At 41.6% G+C, this 19,526-nt stretch overlaps 2 protein-coding genes across 2 annotated transcripts; one reads left to right on the top strand and one right to left on the bottom strand.

Annotated features, from left to right (window-relative positions):
• The first annotated feature begins 2,037 nt into the window (after positions 1-2,037).
• dnajc2 (DnaJ (Hsp40) homolog, subfamily C, member 2) lies at positions 2,038-11,832 on the top strand. Its single transcript, XM_084050493.1, has 16 exons — positions 2,038-2,235; positions 3,402-3,592; positions 4,359-4,434; positions 4,559-4,657; positions 5,042-5,264; positions 5,713-5,778; positions 5,883-5,974; positions 6,957-7,078; positions 7,321-7,470; positions 8,162-8,250; positions 8,592-8,661; positions 9,131-9,312; positions 9,681-9,781; positions 10,126-10,236; positions 10,632-10,777; positions 11,694-11,832. Exons 1-16 carry the CDS (start codon positions 2,166-2,168, stop codon positions 11,754-11,756), a joined length of 1,851 nt encoding a protein of 616 aa, XP_083906619.1. The 5' UTR covers positions 2,038-2,165; the 3' UTR covers positions 11,757-11,832.
• Positions 11,778-19,141, bottom strand: LOC311040298 (mitochondrial-processing peptidase subunit beta-like). Its single transcript, XM_084050494.1, has 13 exons — positions 19,039-19,141; positions 18,323-18,466; positions 18,151-18,237; positions 17,692-17,821; positions 16,627-16,825; positions 16,454-16,533; positions 15,854-15,966; positions 15,591-15,734; positions 15,062-15,222; positions 14,564-14,649; positions 12,580-12,668; positions 12,391-12,466; positions 11,778-12,015 (listed from the first exon to the last, which is right to left on the bottom strand). The coding sequence occupies exons 1-13, from the start codon at positions 19,120-19,122 to the stop codon at positions 11,951-11,953; spliced, it is 1,458 nt and encodes a 485-aa protein (XP_083906620.1). The 5' UTR covers positions 19,123-19,141; the 3' UTR covers positions 11,778-11,950.
• Positions 19,142-19,526: the final 385 nt, after the last annotated feature.

Raw genomic sequence — 19,526 nt, 5'->3', positions numbered from 1 at the left:
ATCTACAGTAACTAGTAACTGATGGCCATTCATATGTTACCATTTATGTGTATTGGGTTTAAAGGGGATAATATGAATCACCTCCTCTCTGTGAGGCAATGCTTATATGAGTTGGTTTGATGTTTTGGTGAGCAATGTCACCAATAAGAGTGTTCCTAAAAGGTTGTTGTCATGACTACTCCGACTGCACCTGAACCTGCTGGGCATTACATCATGTTCAATTGTAATCAGCAAAAAGCATGTTTCAGATTGGGATCTTATCTAACTGAAACAATACAACAGGAACGATCAACAGATTCCCGCAGCCTCATAACTGAATCTCATACTGTATCTCTGTAGACAGAAATTGCATTGAATGCAAAAAGCAAGTGTGCAGTCCAATGCCTGCTGCGATAAAGCAGTGATTCACGTGATTTTGGGGGGGTCTGCCAGATGACAGTGAAGTGACAATGACTTTTAAGACCTTTTTAATACAAAAAATATATACCATTACAGCATTAAAACTAATCAACACACTAAAATTGGCCAAATTGTCAAATAATATAAGAAAGAGGCAAAACAAATGTTTTTGCAGATCTACAAGCTCACAACGCCTCGCAGCGCGAGGCGTTGTGAGCTTATAGATCGGCTATTTTCATAATATTTCTGTGGAACTGAGTCAAACTACATTTAATGCCTCAACTCCTACATTCCACATACATTCCACATTCCCCCCACCCTGACATTCCATTGTCAGGGTGGTGGGTCCCCAGTTCAAATATGATTCTTTTGGGGGTCACGGCCTGAAAAGGTTGAGAACCACTGCAATAAAGAACAGTACAGCTAAAATGAATACCATCTGCAGTACGTTGGGTCTCTGCTGCCATCTGTTTGTCATAGTTGCTAAATACAAGGAAGAGGATGTGAATGTCCAAGAAACCCAACACACCTATTCTGACATGCATGATGCAGAAATTAATGGTATTATAGATTCCATGCCCCCACTTATGAAATAACCTCCCACCAAAAAACAACTTTGAACTCATGTTTATTGAGTATGATTCAAGGTGTAAACGTTTTAATCTATTAAACACCGGGCTACAAAATGTTACTATATCCAGTGATTGAACTATAAGAATAATCCATATAATAAAGTTGAAGTTCTCTGTGTGTCTAATGCAAGCCAACACTCCCGGTCAGATTGGGCTGAAAATGTGCATGGCAGTGTGTTATATTCAGGGAAGGTCAAGGTCATGCAGTGGTGGGAAAGGTTCTCTTATGTTTTACTTAATTGGACAATGCCATGAAAGGGTTTTGGAAAGAGTTTGTACTATGAAGCTGTAACAATCCAGTAGATGGCAGTAATGCAATGCATATGGATGCCAACTGCCATGCATTAAACCAAAGATGGTGGATGGATAGATAAAACCCAAACTCTATGCATAAAACCATATTTGATCAAACTGGAACAGAATGTCTAGGATTGTCCAGGGATTCCCAAGGTGTCACTGAGGGGGTTCCAGGTCCCCAGCAAAATGAGGAACAGTTTAACAATTTTAACACTATTATACTTTGCCTATCAAAATATATATATATTTTTTAAATCTTGAAAATGTGTGAGACATTTGTAATAATTTTGAACATTTTCACTTAATTGATGGAGGACAAATGGGGGTCCGTGTTATAAAACAATGATAATAATAATCATAATAATCATAATAATCATAATAATCATAATTATTATTATTTATTTGTTCAAACATAAAATGTTTGAGAGAACTTTGAATTATCAAAGTGGGATCCTAGGAATGACCCTCAGGGTTCCTTGAGGGGGTTCCATCCAAACAGCCAGGTCTGTAACTCCGAGTACACACTAGTGCAGAAACATGACTGTCATACCATGACAGACGAGCGTCATGTGAACCATGGCTAAGTACACACATTTTTAAAAGTTATTATGGGGGTACTTGAAATGAAAAAAGACTGGGATTGGGAACCACTGATGTTGCAGACGGTCGAACACGGACTCTATACCGGGTGACACCGAGTTCCCCTATTTCCAGTAGAGCAGTGGTGAGGGAGGCCCATGTGGTGCGAGAAGAAGAAGAGGGCCACACACACACATACACATACACACATACCGGCACTTTATAGATAAACCTTTAAATACGAGTTGTTTTTGCTGAATGTTCGTGGAGAAGATGCTGCTAGAAGCATGTGAAGAGGACGTCACAGTCGTCTGTAATGCCGTGGCTGGTAAGCATTGAGTCTTGCTAGCAAAGCTAACCCCAAACATCACTGTATTCTGATGGTGGTCGTTAGCACCCATGCTAATAGCTTCATGTGTGTTCACTTTCTATTCTGTGTCCTCACGTGTCGCATCACTCTTCAGTGTTGTGAGTGTACTTTTTATTTTGCTGCCTGAAACTAGGTGTTGATCTGCTAATGCAGTGGTTCTCAACCTGTGGGGCCAGGACCTCCAGGGGGTCCCTACATGATTCCTTTTTTTGGGAGGGGGCAATGACAGTGAAGTGACAATTTAACGACTTACGACCTTTTTAATACCTAAAAAGATAATTGCTGCATCAAAAGTAATCAACACATTATGCCATAAAAACTGGTCAAACTTTGGCCAAATTGTCAAATAATATAAGAAAGAGACAAACATTGTGAAAATAGCCGATCTACAAGCTTCTACAAGGTGTTGTGAGCTTGTAGATCTGCTGTTTTCACAATGTGTATCTGTGGAACCGAGTCAAAATGCCTCAACTACAATTCCAAGTGCTTGTCAGAGTGGGGGGTCCCCAGTTAAAGTATGATTTATTTCTGCCTGAAAAGGTTGAGAACCACTGTGCTAATGTGTGTTGCATATTGGTGTCTAGCTGTATAAAGGAACTTGATGCAGTGATTTCTAATGCCTGTTGACATCTCAACATAAGCCACAAACAAGCTATTTCATGTTTGACAGCATCTTTTATTTCGTTGTTCCATCACAATTCACTGCCCAGAAAATGTCAGACTCTCTATAATGGGCTGTTGCATAAGTCCCACCTGTTGCTGCCTTCTAATAGACCTGGTACTGCTGTCAATTAGAAATTCATCTGGGATGTTTTCTCTTAATTTGTATTATTCCATCAGCCTGGGGATCACCAGGGGTCCAAATTATCCTTATGGGCCTGTAACTCTTGAGGGTAGAAATGGAACTGGTCCATTTGGTTCCATTTGTACACTCAAATTAAATGAACACTGGGGGACTTTACAGTGTGAACTGGGGCTCTCAGAGATAACAAATGGTATCAATGGGGGTTTATGGCCTAATATCAAACTGGGGGGTCCTTGGAATTAAAAAATAGTGAGAATTATTTTATGGAATCATTGTGGGCTTCCTCACTGAACTGATAAGCGGTCTCTGTCTCTGCCAGCCTCGGTGCAGATTCAGGTGGAGCCAGTGGGCCGGTGGTTCGAGGCGTTTGTCAAGAGGAGGACCAGGAATGTGTCGGCCTCCTTCCAGGAGCTGGAGGAAGAGGAGGAACTGTCGGAGGAGTCTGAGGATGAAGAGTTGCAGCTGGAGGAGTACCCAATGCTCCGAACGCTGGACCCCAAAGACTGGAAGGTATTGATCTGACTGGGATGCTCCGTAGGGGAGCACACATTTCTTCCATTAGAGATGAAAAATGCTCCCATACGCACAGTCATCTTCTGTGGCTAAAGGCCATCGCCATATATAGGCATATATGGATGTCCAGAACCGCCGATCCAATCAACATGCCCATAGATGGGCATGCCAATAAAGGGTATGGGCATATACTAATGACATCAGGGATCTCCATATGTGGGCATAAAAGGGACATGGACTGACAGATACAGAAATCTCCATATATGGACATAAAAAGGACACAGGTAGACAGACATATATGATGAGATCTCATTTTATGGGCACAAAAGGGACGTAAACAAACAAAGCACGCACATGTACTCACTAAAAACCAAGTGCTGGGCTGAGGTCAGAATCCACAAAGAACAATAAAGTCCACACACTGGGTCATGCTCCAAAGCGTAAACATTTATTTTGGCTCCTTTTTACACCATTGGACGTACCTTTTGTGTACCTTTTTGTGTCCCCCCACAAAAGCGACACAGATGGGTACTCTGACAAAGCCCCCGACACGATGACTCAGACTGTCAGACATATTGGTTGGATTGGTGGTGCGACGTAGGTGTGAGGGCCGCTATGTGAGCCGGACCTCTAGTACCCAATAGTTCCATGTTATCAACACTGTGCTGCTTAGTTGATGCTGCTTAAGAAGGACAAGGCAGCTCGTAGAATGGAAGACCAGTCATAGACATTGCACTCTATTTAACTTTTTCCCCACTTTCAGAATCAGGACCACTATGCCGTCCTTGGACTGATCCATATGCGCTACAAGGCCACACAAAAGCAAATTAAAGCTGCCCGTGAGTAAAAAGCGATTGCATTTATCTCCTGGTTCACAGGTTCATTATTGGGTTTCTTTGCCTTAATGGATGGCAGTTTTTTGTAATAAACACTGATTATCACATTCTCTCAATTTGTCAACAGACAAAGCAATGGTATTAAAACACCACCCTGACAAAAGGAAAGCAGCTGGAGAACAAATTGTAGAGGGAGACAATGACTACTTCACTTGTATAACTAAAGGTAATGACGGTGATAATTCATTAATAAAATGTTGGTAATCATGCAATTTTGTAGTCAGATGTTTATTTAAAGATGTGGATTTCAATAGACTAAAACAACTGAAAACATGGCTATTATACAGTAAAAGAAAGAAAAATCCCACTGAAGATATTAGATTTTGGGTCCCTCATGTGCAAAATGATGTTGGTACTGTTTTTACCCTGTCAAAACTGAGATGTAACCTGAACGTTAACTTCTAAAGATTTCCCAGGGATGTAAATGCAAGGGTAATTTCCCAATATAAATGAATTTATTCGATTTTTTTATAGTCAAGAAATCTATCTCCTGTGTTCTTAGTGTTGTATGTCCGAAAAGTCATCCTTTTTCTGTATTTCTCGTCCTCAGCTATAGAAATCCTATCAGACCCTGTGAAAAGAAGAGCTTTTGACAGTGTAGACCCTACCTTTGAAAACGCTGTGCCTTCAAAGAGTGAGGGCAAAGAGAACTTCTTTGACGCGTATTCTCCCGTTTTTGAGAGAAACGCCAGATGGTCTTCCAAAAAGCACGTGCCCAAACTAGGAACTTTGGAGTCCACTTTTGAAGAAGTGGATAATTTTTACTCATTCTGGTAAGTGGCAGAATTGTCAGCTACTCCATTGTCTTATGAACACTCCGTAAGGAGGTCATTTCCTTTGACATAGACTCTTCATTCATTGGTTAACGTGGTAATTAAGTTACATGAACCGTTGTATCCCTATTCTGGGCGAACATTCGCAGAAAATGGCAGATTTAAAAGCTCACAGCGCGCTGGTGCATTGTGAGCTGGGCTATTTTCAGCAAAGATATTTGGCGAGCAGGGAAAAAGGAGGGGGCCTATAGAGTCTTTGGGAATCTGGGCATCAAAGTATAGGGTTTAAGTGGTTAAAGATGCTGGAAAATCTCTGCCTGTCTGTTGATGGACACTGACTTAAGTATCAACAACACATTCACGTTAAATATCAGCAAATTCACCCATTGAGAAGAGTTTGAGCATAAGGTGGAATTCTGGTCACTGAATGCTACATGTTCCAATTAAGGTACAACTTTGACTCATGGAGAGAGTTCTCATATCTTGATGAAGAGGAAAAGGAGAAGGCAGAATGGTGAGCACCAGTCGCACACAGTGCCATATCATTTCCATGAATTGTGTTCCCATAATGTTGTCCTTCAATTTCTGAATGTTTTTCTCTCTCCTTTTTGCATCCAGTCGAGATGAGAGGAGATGGATTGAAAAGCAAAATCGTGCTTCCAGAGGGCAGAGAAAGAAGGAAGAGATGACCAGATTAAGAACACTAGTTGGTAAGGAAACGTCTGATTATTTTAACCCATTGAGACCTGAAGCCGATTCTACATGTCTCCTAAATCCCAAAGGTTTTCTGAAAAACGTATGTTTCTATATCTTTGGTGCTCAATATTTTTCATGTGAAGGACCCCCAAAATGATATGTATTTGGCCGCGGATCCCCATCAAAATATTTTGTTCCAGGGACCCCCAGAAGCAACGATTTGAATTAAAAATGTTCGCTTTAAAATATATATATATATTCAAGATTTGCACACATTTCCACGATTTTTCAAAAATAGCAGATCTACAAGCTCGTAGCGCGGCACTCGGTGCCGCGCTATGAGCTTGTATATCTGCTATTTTTGAATAGCCCAAAGTGTAAAATAATGCTTTTTAGCTCAAATCTAAAAATGACTCAGTTGCAGGTCTAAATGGGTTAATGGGTTAACTGATTAATGCAGTACAACACAAATATGAAACATGTTTTGCAAATGTGTATTGGCTCTGATAAGTGTCTCACACCAATGAACAAAATCATCACCAGAATTAGATTAGGAGTGTTTGTTTATCTCTCTTTTTGTACTGAACTTAAAGCTGCAATCTGTAACTTCTATGTTCTACCTGGGATTCAAACCTAGCTCTCCCACACAAGTGGCCAAATTTCTACCGCTCAGTCAAGAGGTTGTCCCTGCTTGGCCAGGGCAGGGGAGATATTGTACTTGAGGCAGTTGTAATTGTCAACCAGTAGGTATCCTAGCTGACATCAGGGTCTACATTTCTCAAGTGGAAGAGAAGTGAGACCACCTCCCACCACTGTATGTGCTAGTTACATTGTTTTAACATTCCTAACATACAGATTGGTTAAAATAATATTTTAAAATAAGTTACGGATTGCAGATTTAAAAGAAATATAGCCAACCTCATACTCACTCCTGTTGCTCTTGTATCACGTGACCAACACTACAGGATGTCTTAACCAAGTCTCGTTTCTCTCCAGATACCGCCTATAGCTGTGATCCTAGAATAAAGAAATTCAAGGACGAAGAGAAATCCAGGAAAGAATCGGAAAAGAAAGCTAAAGTTGAAGCCAAGAAGAGAGAACAGGAAGAGAAGGAGCGGGTCAGTGTCACATTAATTCATCCATCTGTCTGGTGACACGCTAGTCTCTCTTTTGAAACTGAATAGAGTCTGAGACTGTAAAAATGGACTGTGATCCATTTTGACTGTGTATAGGTTTATCGAATAACACGCATTGATAATGCTACATGTAACCTAATGGTACTCACTGAATGACTGTCATTATGAGCATAGTATCTGGGGGATATGTGGTGGTGAGATTGTGTATGTGTTGTGTTGCGTAGGCCCGGCAGGCAGAACTGGAGGTGGCTCGTTTGGCGAAGGAGAAGGAAGATGAGGAGGCCAAGCAGGTTGCCCAGCAGGCAAAGAAGGAGAAGGAGATCCAGAAGAAGGCCATCAAGAAGGAGAGGCAGAAACTCAGGACCACCTGCAAGGTCAAATATCACAAGTGTTCTGTGTAGATCCGCATCCATCCACTGTCAACACCTCATCGGTGTGCACTACCCCCCATAACCCCGCAGAAACCTTGCATCTCCGTATTTTTTAAATTATTTTTTTGTAAATTAATGCCCTACTACTCTGTCGCATAAGAGTGTTGTGCGAAAATAGCCAATCTACAAGCTCACAATGCGTCACACTTGTAGATATGCTATTTTTGATTTTTTTTTAAAGTGGTTAAGCGTGTCTGGGTTCTACTACAGGCAGAGTTTCAACTGTGTGGCTACAGATTGGCCCTGTGCATAATTGTAGTCCCAGGTTTCCAGAAGGTGGCATACTCCGGAAACACATGACACCTTCACCTGTGTTTCCAGTTCAAACCTGCTGCTGAGCCTATCAAACGAACCTATGGGAGAATGAACTGGAACAGTAAATAGGTGTGCCCTCTTGTGAAAAATGGGACTAGAGTTAGGCACAGAGCCTATTGTGGAACGAACGCAAAGAAAGTAACCAGGCCATCTTGTGTATTTGGATGTTGAACTTCCTTCAGTTTCATTGTGTTGGCAGCAGCTCCCTCAAAAAATATACATCTCTACTGCTGAGAAACACTGTATTAAAGGCTCTGCGAGCAGGAGAACTCATTTATTTGTCGAGACAATTAATCATGCCTTTTCCCCACTTCAACAGAACTGGAATTACTTTGAGGACACAGAAACGGACGGCGTGAAGATGATGGAGGAGGTGGAAAAGCTGTGTGATCGTCTGGAGTTAGCAAGGTAAATGCTTCAAAGCCCAAATCAGCAAGTCCAGAACAATGCCATTTTTCTTTCAGAGTCTTAGTTCTTGAATTGAAAACAAACTCTGGATGAGAGTGTTGTCGTGGTGCCGTCGTGAGTAGCAGAATGATTGGCAATCTGTCTTATCTGCTGTTTGAAGCTCTATTTTACCATCAAATGGTCTCTTCTTTTAATATGAGAACATTATTTTAATCAACAGAATTTAAAATCATTCAAACATTTACACAGGTGTTTTTATTTGATTTCTTTTCATGAATTGTGGGTTAGTGTCGGATTAATTACTGTAATAATCCCTTCATTATACCTGTTTATTTCTTCAGTTTGCAGTGCCTGAATGAAACACTGACCTCTGCTTCCAAGGAGGAGGGCAAGGCGGCTGTGGATAAGCAGGTAAAATGGGGCCCACACTTGACAGGGCATTGGATGGTGTAAGACCACTGCTAGTACTGTGTTTTGGCATGCTTATTGGTTGATCCCGAAAGAGAATGGAAGGAAGAGTGAAACCTCTTTAACCCATTAAGACCTGAGGCAGATTCTACAAATGCCTTCTAAATCAGTAGTTCTCAAACCTTTTCATGTCAAGGACCCCAAAATGTATATATATATTTGGCAGAGGACCGAGGACTTTTTTGTGCCAGGGATCGCCAGAACAGAAGATTTGTGATAAAGAAATGCAAAATTATTCAAAATGTTTTTAAAAAAATGTTCAAAAATAGCATTTGAAAAATACTGGTTTAGACGGCATTTGTAGAATCAGCCTCAGGTCTAAAAGGGTTAGTTTGGCACATTTACTGTAGGAATAAATGTGCCAATACTGTGTTCTCACAAGAATACAAAATGTGCTCATTTGTCCTTCCAGGTGAATGAGGTGAATTCCCAGCTGCAGAAGGAGAGGGATGCAGAGGTCCAGGCCAGCCGGGCCGCCCGCAGCGCTGAACAGGCCAGCGGGGGTGGAGGGACTGGGGCAAAGGGCTGGAATGAGGAAGACCTCCAGCTGCTCATCAAAGCAGTCAACCTGTTCCCTGCTGGAACCAACGCCAGGTAGTCGCTGTGAAAGCTTTATACCGTCGAGGGATTCATTATTCCAGTCGGCTACCAATGCAATCCATCAGCATAACTTATCATTAAAGGATGGGGTATTATCTGGGGACTTGTGATATCAAGTAAATATAAATATTTTAAATGACTACTCTATACCCGGGGATGCACGCACCGCAACAGCATTGACAAAGGTGAAGAATCGGCTTCCTCACTCCCTACATAATGCCAATGGTCAATGCCCAAGTGCAATTTCAGATTGATTGGTCAACCCACTGAGGAGAAACGTTTATACAGAAGGACGGACTGTTTTCTTCATTTAACTGTAGGATAGGATTGTTTCACCCGTGTTTTGATCTGTCTTTTTCCAGATGGGAAGTTGTTGCCAACTACATGAACTTGCACTCCAGCAGTGGCATCAAGAGGACGGCCAAAGATGTCATTAACAAAGCCAAGAATCTCCAGCGGCTGGGTGAGAAGATTACCAGTTTAAAGCTGCTTCTTACTGGGATCCCATGGACATGTCGGAGAATGCGTTTTTAGTTAAATATTCTACATTCTTAGAAATGTCAGGATTTTTTTTCTTTGCGTTTCATTATCGTGGATGTTTTTTGTAGTCTTTGAATGGTAATGACCCAAATTGACTGATTTACACAAGTCTTTTGCCATGCCATTCGGTCTGGTTATTTGATAATGCATCAGTTTAAACGTAAGACACTGAGAATAAAAAGCTGGAAATTGCAGTGCATTGAGTCAGTCATTGACCAGTCCAGGAATGTATTCATCAAAGTGTACTGAACACTGCTCTTGTTTCAGATCCTGGGCAGAAAGATGAGATCAACAAGAAAGCCTTTGAGAAGTTTAAGAAGGAACATTCTGCAGTACCACCCACCGTGGACAACGCAATGCCCTCAGAGAGATTTGATGGTGAGTGTTTGGGACATCCTAACAGGGTCATCATTAGTTGGGTTTACTTTATTACGTTTGAGCAAGGAACTCCAGCTGTGCTGATCAGTGGCTAACAAGTGACATTCCTAGTAAGGCTGAGCCCTCAGCTAGTTGATGGGCTCTTGGCAGTTTTGTTAGTCAATTATGTTTTCTTTTTCCCTCCCCATATATACGTATATATTATTCTGCACACCCCTAAGGGGCACTGCTCTAGAAATTGTTAAATCCATGGCTGGAACAAGGCCAGTCATAGGCACTTAAAAATAATTTCATGAAATGGTACGCATATTGACATTCATTTAGACATTGGAAAACAACCAGCACGTGGATGATAATGGCAATGAATAATAAACTATTGTCTGTTGCCACCCCAGATCCTGCTGCTCCCTGGACCACAGAGGAGCAGAAACTTCTGGAACAGGCTCTGAAGACCTACCCAGTCAGCACCGCAGAGAGGTGGGAGAAGATCGCCGAGGCTGTCCCCGGACGCTCCAAAAAGGACTGTATGAAGAGGTACAAGGTAAGCCGAGGACTTGTTTTTAATGTATACCCAGTAAACTACATTCAGAGGGATGTATATTAATACCTGAGGCCGATTTCTACAAATGCCTATAAATCAGTACTTCTCACATTCAAAAATAGCAGATGTACAAGCTTGTATATCTGCTATTTTTGAATAGCCAATGCAAAAATCTAAAATGACACGGACGCTTTCCCGGTTTTAACACTTTAAACCTGGCTTCCGTATTTTGGGCATATCTTCTTTTTTTTTAAATTGTGAGCTTGTGGATCTGCTATTTATTGTACAAAGTGGTTAAAACGTGTCATTCCTATCATGCAGTTTATGATTTCAATTGTCGTACTGTTTAAAGGGATATTTCACTTTCAAAAAAACTTTGGTGATTTTATCATCTACTCAAGCCTTTGTGAGCCCCCCAGACAGTTTTAAGTTGCTCGATTCATTATATCAGACACGGCCCCTTCCTATACAAACCCATTGTAACTTCAAACTCCATTTTAACCATGTTAGATTCATCAAAAACACCCGTCCTTGCCCTCCTAATGCGTGAGGGGCCGTGTTTTTCCGAGAATTCTTTTGATTTATTTTCCAAAATAAATGAAAAAAGTAATTGAAAGAACACGGCCCCCTCGCGTATTAGGGGGGCGGTATGAGTCACCAGAACCAAGGACGGGTGTTTTTGATGAATCTAACATGTTACAATGGGTTTGTATAGGAAGTGAGCTTGTCTGATAAAATTAATATCTAAATATTGAATCAAGCAACTTAGAAACTGTCTGCGGGGCTCACACAAGCCTGAGTAGATGATAAAATCAAAGTTTTTTTGAAAGTGAAATATCCCTTTAAGTAAGATGTTTATCAGTGCATTGGTTACAATAAACATGATTTGCTTCCTTTTTGTGTCTCCCTCCAACAGGAATTGGTGGAGATGGTCAAAGCCAAGAAAGCTGCACAGGAGCATGCGAAGAGTAAAAAATGACAAGAACCACAGAACAGATAGTTGTCGTTATTTTAACATTATTGTGTTGGTCTTTATTTTTTATTGAAATTAAAGGAGAGGAAAACATACAGAAAGACTTAAATACTGAGTTTGTAAAGTTTTGTTTTATATACTGTACATTTGGGATTCTTGTAATTGGAAGCAAATACATCCTTAAGAGTGCTTGTGTTCATTTAAGTTTTCATCCAGTACATCCCACTACGGATCCGGTTGTAGTCTGGGAGCTGTTCAATTGGACCTGTAAAGAATAAATAAATTACGTTTAATAGCAAAACAAATCCTTGAATTTGTGCAATATTGTACTGTACATACATTTGTTGGCTGTGATTAGTGGCCTAATTATTAAGGCTGCTTGTAAAAGAAATTCTTAAAGCTGATTTCGATACTTTTTCAAAGAAAACATTTCGGTGTACATTACTAATGTAATGATGGCGATGGACACAGCAATAAGTATAGTCTTAGTTGCCTTCAATACATAAGCAAGTGTCCATATTTTGGACATTAGAATCAGTGGTGACCAATATCAGGGCAGCTAATCTTTTAATGAACACATGGAGATGTACTGTAGTGTGAACATTCTACCAATGTTCACTGAAAAGGGTTTCCAACATACCTACTGCTGCGATGGCTGGCTCCTTGTCATAGATGTATTTTGTACACACTTCTTTGATGGTCTTGGCATCTATGGCCTAGAGTGAGGGGCACAGACGGCAACATTTAAAAAAAATAAACAGACAACACAATTGTCAAGGACCCTGCTACATACTTCAGTGTCTTGATCATTCTGTTTGTGTTCACTCACATCGATTCTGGCCTCCAGCTCATGCAGGGGGATTCTGCGGCTGTAACACAGCATCTGCCTGCCAATGTCCTCGCAGATCGGGGTGGATCCTGACAATTTGAATGTAAAAAGGAAAATAAATTAGCAGCAATACTAGAATCGAGGGGTTTGTCACTCAGCTAATACCAGACTAATGAATTTAAAAACAATACTGTTAACCCATTAAAACCGGGAAATCTTTTTAGATTTTAGCGTTGGCTATTAAAAAATAGCAGATCTACAAGCCCACGCCGTGTTACTTCGTGCCGTGTTGTGAGCTTGTACATATGCTATTTTTTAACAGACCTTGAATGCGTGAGAACTACTGATTTAGAAGGCATTAATTTTGTATAATCTGCCTCAGGTATTAGGGGGTTATAACAAAAGCAAATGTAAGATGCACAAAGCCTCTTTAAAAGCGTCTTGGCAGCAATGGGTAATGCGCAAAATTGGGGAGGTATAATAGAATATATAACTAGAAAATGTGCTCCTCGGAGCACAAGTCTCCGCCAGCAAATATTGGAATAAACTTTTTCTGCTAATATCTCCTGACTAAATGTTAGCTTGGCTGATGGCACTGATGTCACTTCGAAACATGCAATGCAATGTTTCGAAGTGACTCACCTATTTATAGGTATGTATTTCGTCATGCGTCTTGCTAGCCAATCAAAGCACACCCTTTCAACATATTGTCACGTGAAGCTTGACCAATGTTAGCTTGGTGGAACCAAAGGAAATCAAACGAAAACATACTCTCCACCATGCCTTCGGCCTGGCGGAGACAATGGCCCTCATTTATCAACGCGGTGTAGACCAAATAATGGGCGTACGGCGAGATCACCGCAATTTTCGGCATTTATCAATATATCCTGACGTGGGCTTTATCCTACGGTACGCTGAGATCTCACGTCTGGTCGAGACCAGTTGTTGACGTTGGCTGCACCCGTTTATTCCATCCTAGACCTGCGGAGCAGCATTGTTTGACTGTCTGAGAGGCATTAGACACCTAATCCACTCATAAATCTGTATATCTACACTAATAAATAATCCCTGTGAAAATATAACATTTTATAAAGTAATTTAAACAAACTGCTTTAACAGTCATTCAGATAAGACTGTAGATCTGTCTGTATTGAAAATAGCAGATCTACAAGCTCACAAGCCAGCAACGCGTTGTGAGCTTGTAGATCTGCTATTTTCAAAATATACGGGCGCTTTCTGCGAGAGCACTCTTCTGCGCGAGCACCGGTCTAACAGGCGGCGCTGCTGTTATATTTTCATGGCCACCGGGAGATCAGACATTTAACCCATGGTCCAACACACACCAGCCTTCATTCATTAATGTTCTCTCCAGGCTATCTCTCATTAATGCGGAGCGGGACGGGACTCGCCCGTCCGACGGTCCGAGTCTCACTGGGAAATGGGAATAGCCTACATGAGGGCTTTATTTTAGTGTAACTCGAACGCGCACTGCTCGGTATGGGTTAAATACATTAATCTCCAAAAGTATTCCATTCATGCCGATGTGATTGGTATCATAATATGTCATTCATGTAGGCTACAAGCCTACGTGACAATACGCTACGGGCGTGTGTGTGTGTGTGTGAGAGAGAGAGAGAGAGAGAGCGAGCGAGAGAGGCGTGTGCGTGTGCGTGTGCGGCGAGGCCAGCGGGGGGGGGGGGGGGCTGTTTCTTATTGGCTTTTCATGTCTTTGGTCGTATTCTGGTTCGTCTTCATGTCGTAAAATCGGGGCGTTTTGAGAATATTTATGGGGCGTGTTATTTAAATGACGCTCGTTTCAGCCGTGACATTTATCAACGCTGGGACCAAGTGTAAGCTCGGATCAGCTGTGTAGGATGCGTTGATAAATGTGACTTCGACGTTGGTGTACGCCGAATATATGGAAAAATATACGGCGGTTTATACGCTGCGTTGATAAATGAGGGCCAATAAGAGTCTGCCTTACCGTCGAGATGCAGAAGCATGTTAGTCTTTAGAAGATTCTTCGCCCTTGCCACTTCACTCTCCGTCACACTCGTACATAGTGACATCCTGTAGTCATTTGCCCCAAAAATATACACTGCTTAGATATGAGGCATGAACCAAGACTATTCATGATACTGCGCTGTTACAAGATATATTTGAATGTACCCTTTCATGCTGGTGAAGTGCATGTTTGCTCAAAAGCATAATGTATACTCCCATCACACAATGTTGTCACTTGCTGATAAGTGACAATGTACAGTACTACCGAGTATAAATTAGGCTTAACAGTGCAACAGTAGGGCTGGGAAAATATTTTATCTTATGGTTATTGTGACAAAATATAATTCTTTTTTAAAAGACTAAGACGTCTAATACCACGATATCAATATATCGGTAGTATTGCCCAGCCCCATTTGTAAGCATTCAACTCATTTTGGTGTGATGACTTCTTTCCATGCCACGGCCACACAGTGCTTACCATTCCATCTGAGTGAAGTGCATCATGTCGTTGATGGTGCCAGGTTCACACACCATGTAGAGACCCCACAGACCTGTGTCAGTGTAGCATGTGTTGAAGGACTGGAAGCTGTGGCACAGGTTCCCCTGACAGGCCATCTGTGCCAACTTGCTGGACAGATTCTACAAGGATGAAAGGGTCCATTAGGAGTAGGACACAGGTTCTCAATGTGGGGTCCGGGGACCCCCAGGGGTCCTTGAAGGGCTTTCAGGGGGTCCTCGGCTAAAATGATTGATAGGCACCAAATGGACCCTTGCAGGTCTTACATTCTCAGAGTTAAATTAACAGTAAAGTTTGTACTTTGTGGATTGGGGTCTGAGAGGTACATCGTATCAAATGGGGGTCCATGTTATGGCTCAGTGCATATCACACTGGAGTTCCTTGAAATTAAAAAAGGTTGAGACTCCCTGCATTATTTTTTTTGCTGATGAGCTCAATGCTAACATTGGATCATATCATGTGAGTGACTTGACATTCACACTGTACTTACTACACCTCCACCAAAGGAACGATCCCAGTTCCCTATTAGAGTGTTGGCCACCATGAGAGGTATGGTGTCAGGGTGTGACCAGCCTACTGCCTCCATTGCAATAGCGATATGAGCCAGTGGCATTTTATCGTCTCGTACACGGATCTAGAAGGAAATAATAATTCCACTGTAATCTTAGATCATGCAATCAGTCACTCTAGTCAATTTATTTGTAAGTTGACTGCAAGGTGAGATGATGTGTCCGTTGAAAACTTGCTCCTTACCTCACTTCCTGTGAATCTGCATGGTGGAAGTTCTGGGGCTTCTCCCTTGTATCTGGCTGGAAGCTTGCCAAAGTGATACTTGGCCAAATCAATTAGCTCATCGTGTGAGACTCCTGATCAAAGATAGACAACAAATGTATTCAGGTTTATATCTTGATGTGAATAAAATAAAATATGCACACTGGTAATATGCTCCCACTTCTTTATTCTTTATAGACCTGAGGCCAATTCTAAAAAGGCCCTCTAAATCCTAACAGTTTTCTGAAAAACCTGTTGCTATATGGTTGGTGGTATCTCTGTTCTTTGCTGTCATTTTTAATAAGTTACATAGAAGTAAAGTTTCCTTTATTTACGCCAAAATAGGTGACGTAAGTCTCACACTTTTAGCATTCAGTATAAACTAAGTCAAACAAGAATTAGTAGTGGTAGAAGCAACAGATAATAAAGATGGACAATATTTGGACTTATATCATGGCCCGGTAGTTACAAAACCCAAGGTTCTACCAAAGTTCCACATCGCTTTAAATGTAACATCTGTAAAAGGCCCGTCAAACCTAAGTGACAAATTGACTTTATAACTCAAATGATATACAGACTTACCTCCAGCAGCAGCTAGCACTATTCTGGGCCCTTTGTAGTGAGTGGTAATGTATTCTACAAGATCTCCCCTGTTGATGGTCCTGCATCACAAACACATTTATAGTTATAGCTTTATTAGTAGTCTCTGACAAACAACTTAATAAAACAAACAATAGAAAGTAAAGCTGCTTTACTTGATGTTCTCTGTGGGGCCGAGGATGGTTCTGCCCAGAGCTGTCGACTGGTATGCAGTTGCGTGAAGATAGTCAAAGACCACTTCCTGTAGATTTGTCTCTACTTCCTGCATCTCCCGCAGGATGACTCCTCGCTCTCGTTCGATTTCTGCCGCACCCAACGTGCTGTTCTGAATGATGTCAGCCAGGATTTCCACAGCTTGGTGTACGAAAACGGGGACAATTAGAGCGGAAACAGAAACACTGTGTTATGGGTGATTTAAAATGAACACTTTTCTTTTCGGTATCCTTTCCAACCGTTTCAAATCCCAGGCTCCAGCTAAAGTGCCTTGGATGCTGGCTGTTTCCAACATTGTCATCATCATCCTATTTTGAGGAATTTGTCCAACCAGTCCAAAAGAAGCGAGCCAGCCTTCGCCCTTTAAACATAATAAACATACAGATCTTCTCTTCCGTCATATCCAGTGGTGCAGTGGTCTGCTATACGCTGCTACCGCGCGTGACCGCCTTTTGTGACCAACACACACGGCCGCAGATACACTGGCATGCACGTGCATGCCCACGAGACTGCGTGCCTGCCTGCTACATCGAATCAAATTGAATGCCTGCACGATTTACATACACTGTAGAAGCCTAGCATGCAGCTTTGTTGATGGTACTTAAAGAAATAATAGACAGCAGTTAACACCTCAACACCCCATCTCTCTAAACAAACTCACAATGTTGGTCCCAGGCAGCCAGAGCAATGCGAGGTCATTTCGCCTCTTTTCTGTCTGTGGCTGTGCGTGTCTACATGGAATTATTAGGTTCTACAACAACTGCACATGCTGAAAAAGTGAGTTTCTGAGTTTTAGCGTGAAAGAAGCTATAATCAGCAGCATGCTGACTTTTTTGTGTACACACACACACACAAAAAATAGCCTAGTCAGAGCGACTCTGTTGCGCATTTGTGATTTTGATCGTGTACGTGCGTGCCATGTATGCATGTGCACATATTCGTGCATGTGACGTCATTAAAATAGCATATAACCAGCTATCAAATGAGCACTACAACACTGATCGTACCTCCTGGCAGGTCCTTTGAGAAGGCTTTGGCATAATACACAGTCTGCTCCCTCGATGTGTAGGCATTCAAGTGCGCTCCCATATTTTCAATCTCCAGTTCAAGATCAAGTTGGGAACGCTTTCTTGTACCCTGTCAGATACACAGATAGATAATATGAGTCGTAGTTTAGGATGATTCCACAGGCTCAACTTGACAGGGGTCCTCAAAAATGTAAAAGCTAGTATACCATTCAATAACGTATCATTCATCAGTGAAAAAATGTTTATCAAAACAGCCCAACTTTACTAGCATTGAAGCTATGCAGGCATACTAAATCACCCTGTTGGAAAAAAAAGGTCATTAACGCAGATTGCAGCCCACCCAATGACCCAGCCCAAAATAAAGAAGAAGGCAGAGGTGAAAAGAATTGTTCAGTGGCAGTCAGTATTGCAAAAGCAGCTCTACTAGTATCTTCTCACCTTGAATGCCATGTGTTCCAAGAAGTGGGCTGTGCCATTATTCCTCTCATTCTCATAACGACTGCCAGCATCTATCCAGAGACCCACCTGTAAGACAGTCGATTATAACCGATTAAACCTCTGATTTAGGGCAACGTTTCTTATATAAACAGGTTACATACTCTAAACTTACTGTGCATGTAGAGAGACCGGAGTCTTCGGAAGCAACGCGTAGTCCATTTTCCAAAGCTGTCACTTTGGTTTCAGGGACATTAAGGACCACGTGATTGGCAGCTTGAGCTTGAGTTGCCTGGAATCTGTGTGATCCAACTATGGACTAGAGAAGATATGTGGTGAGTTAGATAGAAGTCTGTGTGATACAACAATGGACTAGAGAAGATATGTGGTGAATTAGATAGAAGTCTGTGTGATCCAACTATGGACTAGAGAAGATATGTGGTGAGTTAGATAGAAGTCTGTGTGATCCAACTATGGGCTAGAGAAGATATGTGGTGAGTCAGATAGAAGTCTGTGTGATACAACAATGGACTAGAGAATATATGTGGTGAGTTAGATAGAAGTCTGTGTGATCCAACTATGGGATAGAGAAGATATGTGGTGAGTTAGATAGAAGTTCTAAGAAGAAAAATGGGTGGTAGATAAATAAAAACAACCTGACTGAAAAAAATCGCGATGACTCTTAAAATAAGGACATATATAGGCCTAATCATGGCATAAGTGTTGTCAAGCTGTCAAGCTGCATCTAGACGGTTGGGGGAGTTGTCTTGTCTCTGTATGTAACGTTACTGCGTAGACTAGAGTCCTTGACATGAGAATGTTTGAGAATAATGGCACAGTTTAGGCAGATTATATACAGCAGCAACGTCTATAGTAAGTGAGTCTTTTTACCCTGGTTAAGATGTTTGTTTTCAAAGCGTTGTTCTTAACGAGATATCTCCCTGCGGACGTGAGGCGCTGTAAGGAGGCCGCCATGTTGTTTGTGATGATGAAATCTTACGCAAGGAAAGCGTGACCTCGCGTCACCAGGCAGTGCGTCCTCTTCTTCTTCTTCTTCTTCTTCTCTTATTTAATGGCGGTTCGCAACCAACTTAAAGGTGCATATCGCCGCCTACTGTACACGAGTGTGTAGCATCATGTCAAATATCCCATCACTGAAATCTAAAATTCTGCAAAAAGTCAAATTCTGCTGCTCAACCTAGTGTCATTTAAAAAAGTAAACAGTGCCTTTCTAACAGTGCGTCCTCTAGATATATTATAACTCTGAGTACATCCTGTCTAGAGCCTGCCTACTGTATCCGGTAATTTGCACCCATACCCATACATGTACCTACCGTTTCCGTATCCGTTCTAGAAGTAGACCGGATCAGCAAACTGCA

The sequence above is a fragment of the Gymnoscopelus microlampas genome (assembly GCF_963454915.1).
Source record: "Gymnoscopelus microlampas genome assembly, chromosome: 23".
Lineage (NCBI taxonomy): Eukaryota > Metazoa > Chordata > Actinopteri > Myctophiformes > Myctophidae > Gymnoscopelus > Gymnoscopelus microlampas.
Note: the sequence above shows the minus strand (reverse complement) of the source record. Positions and strands in the feature narration are given on the sequence as shown.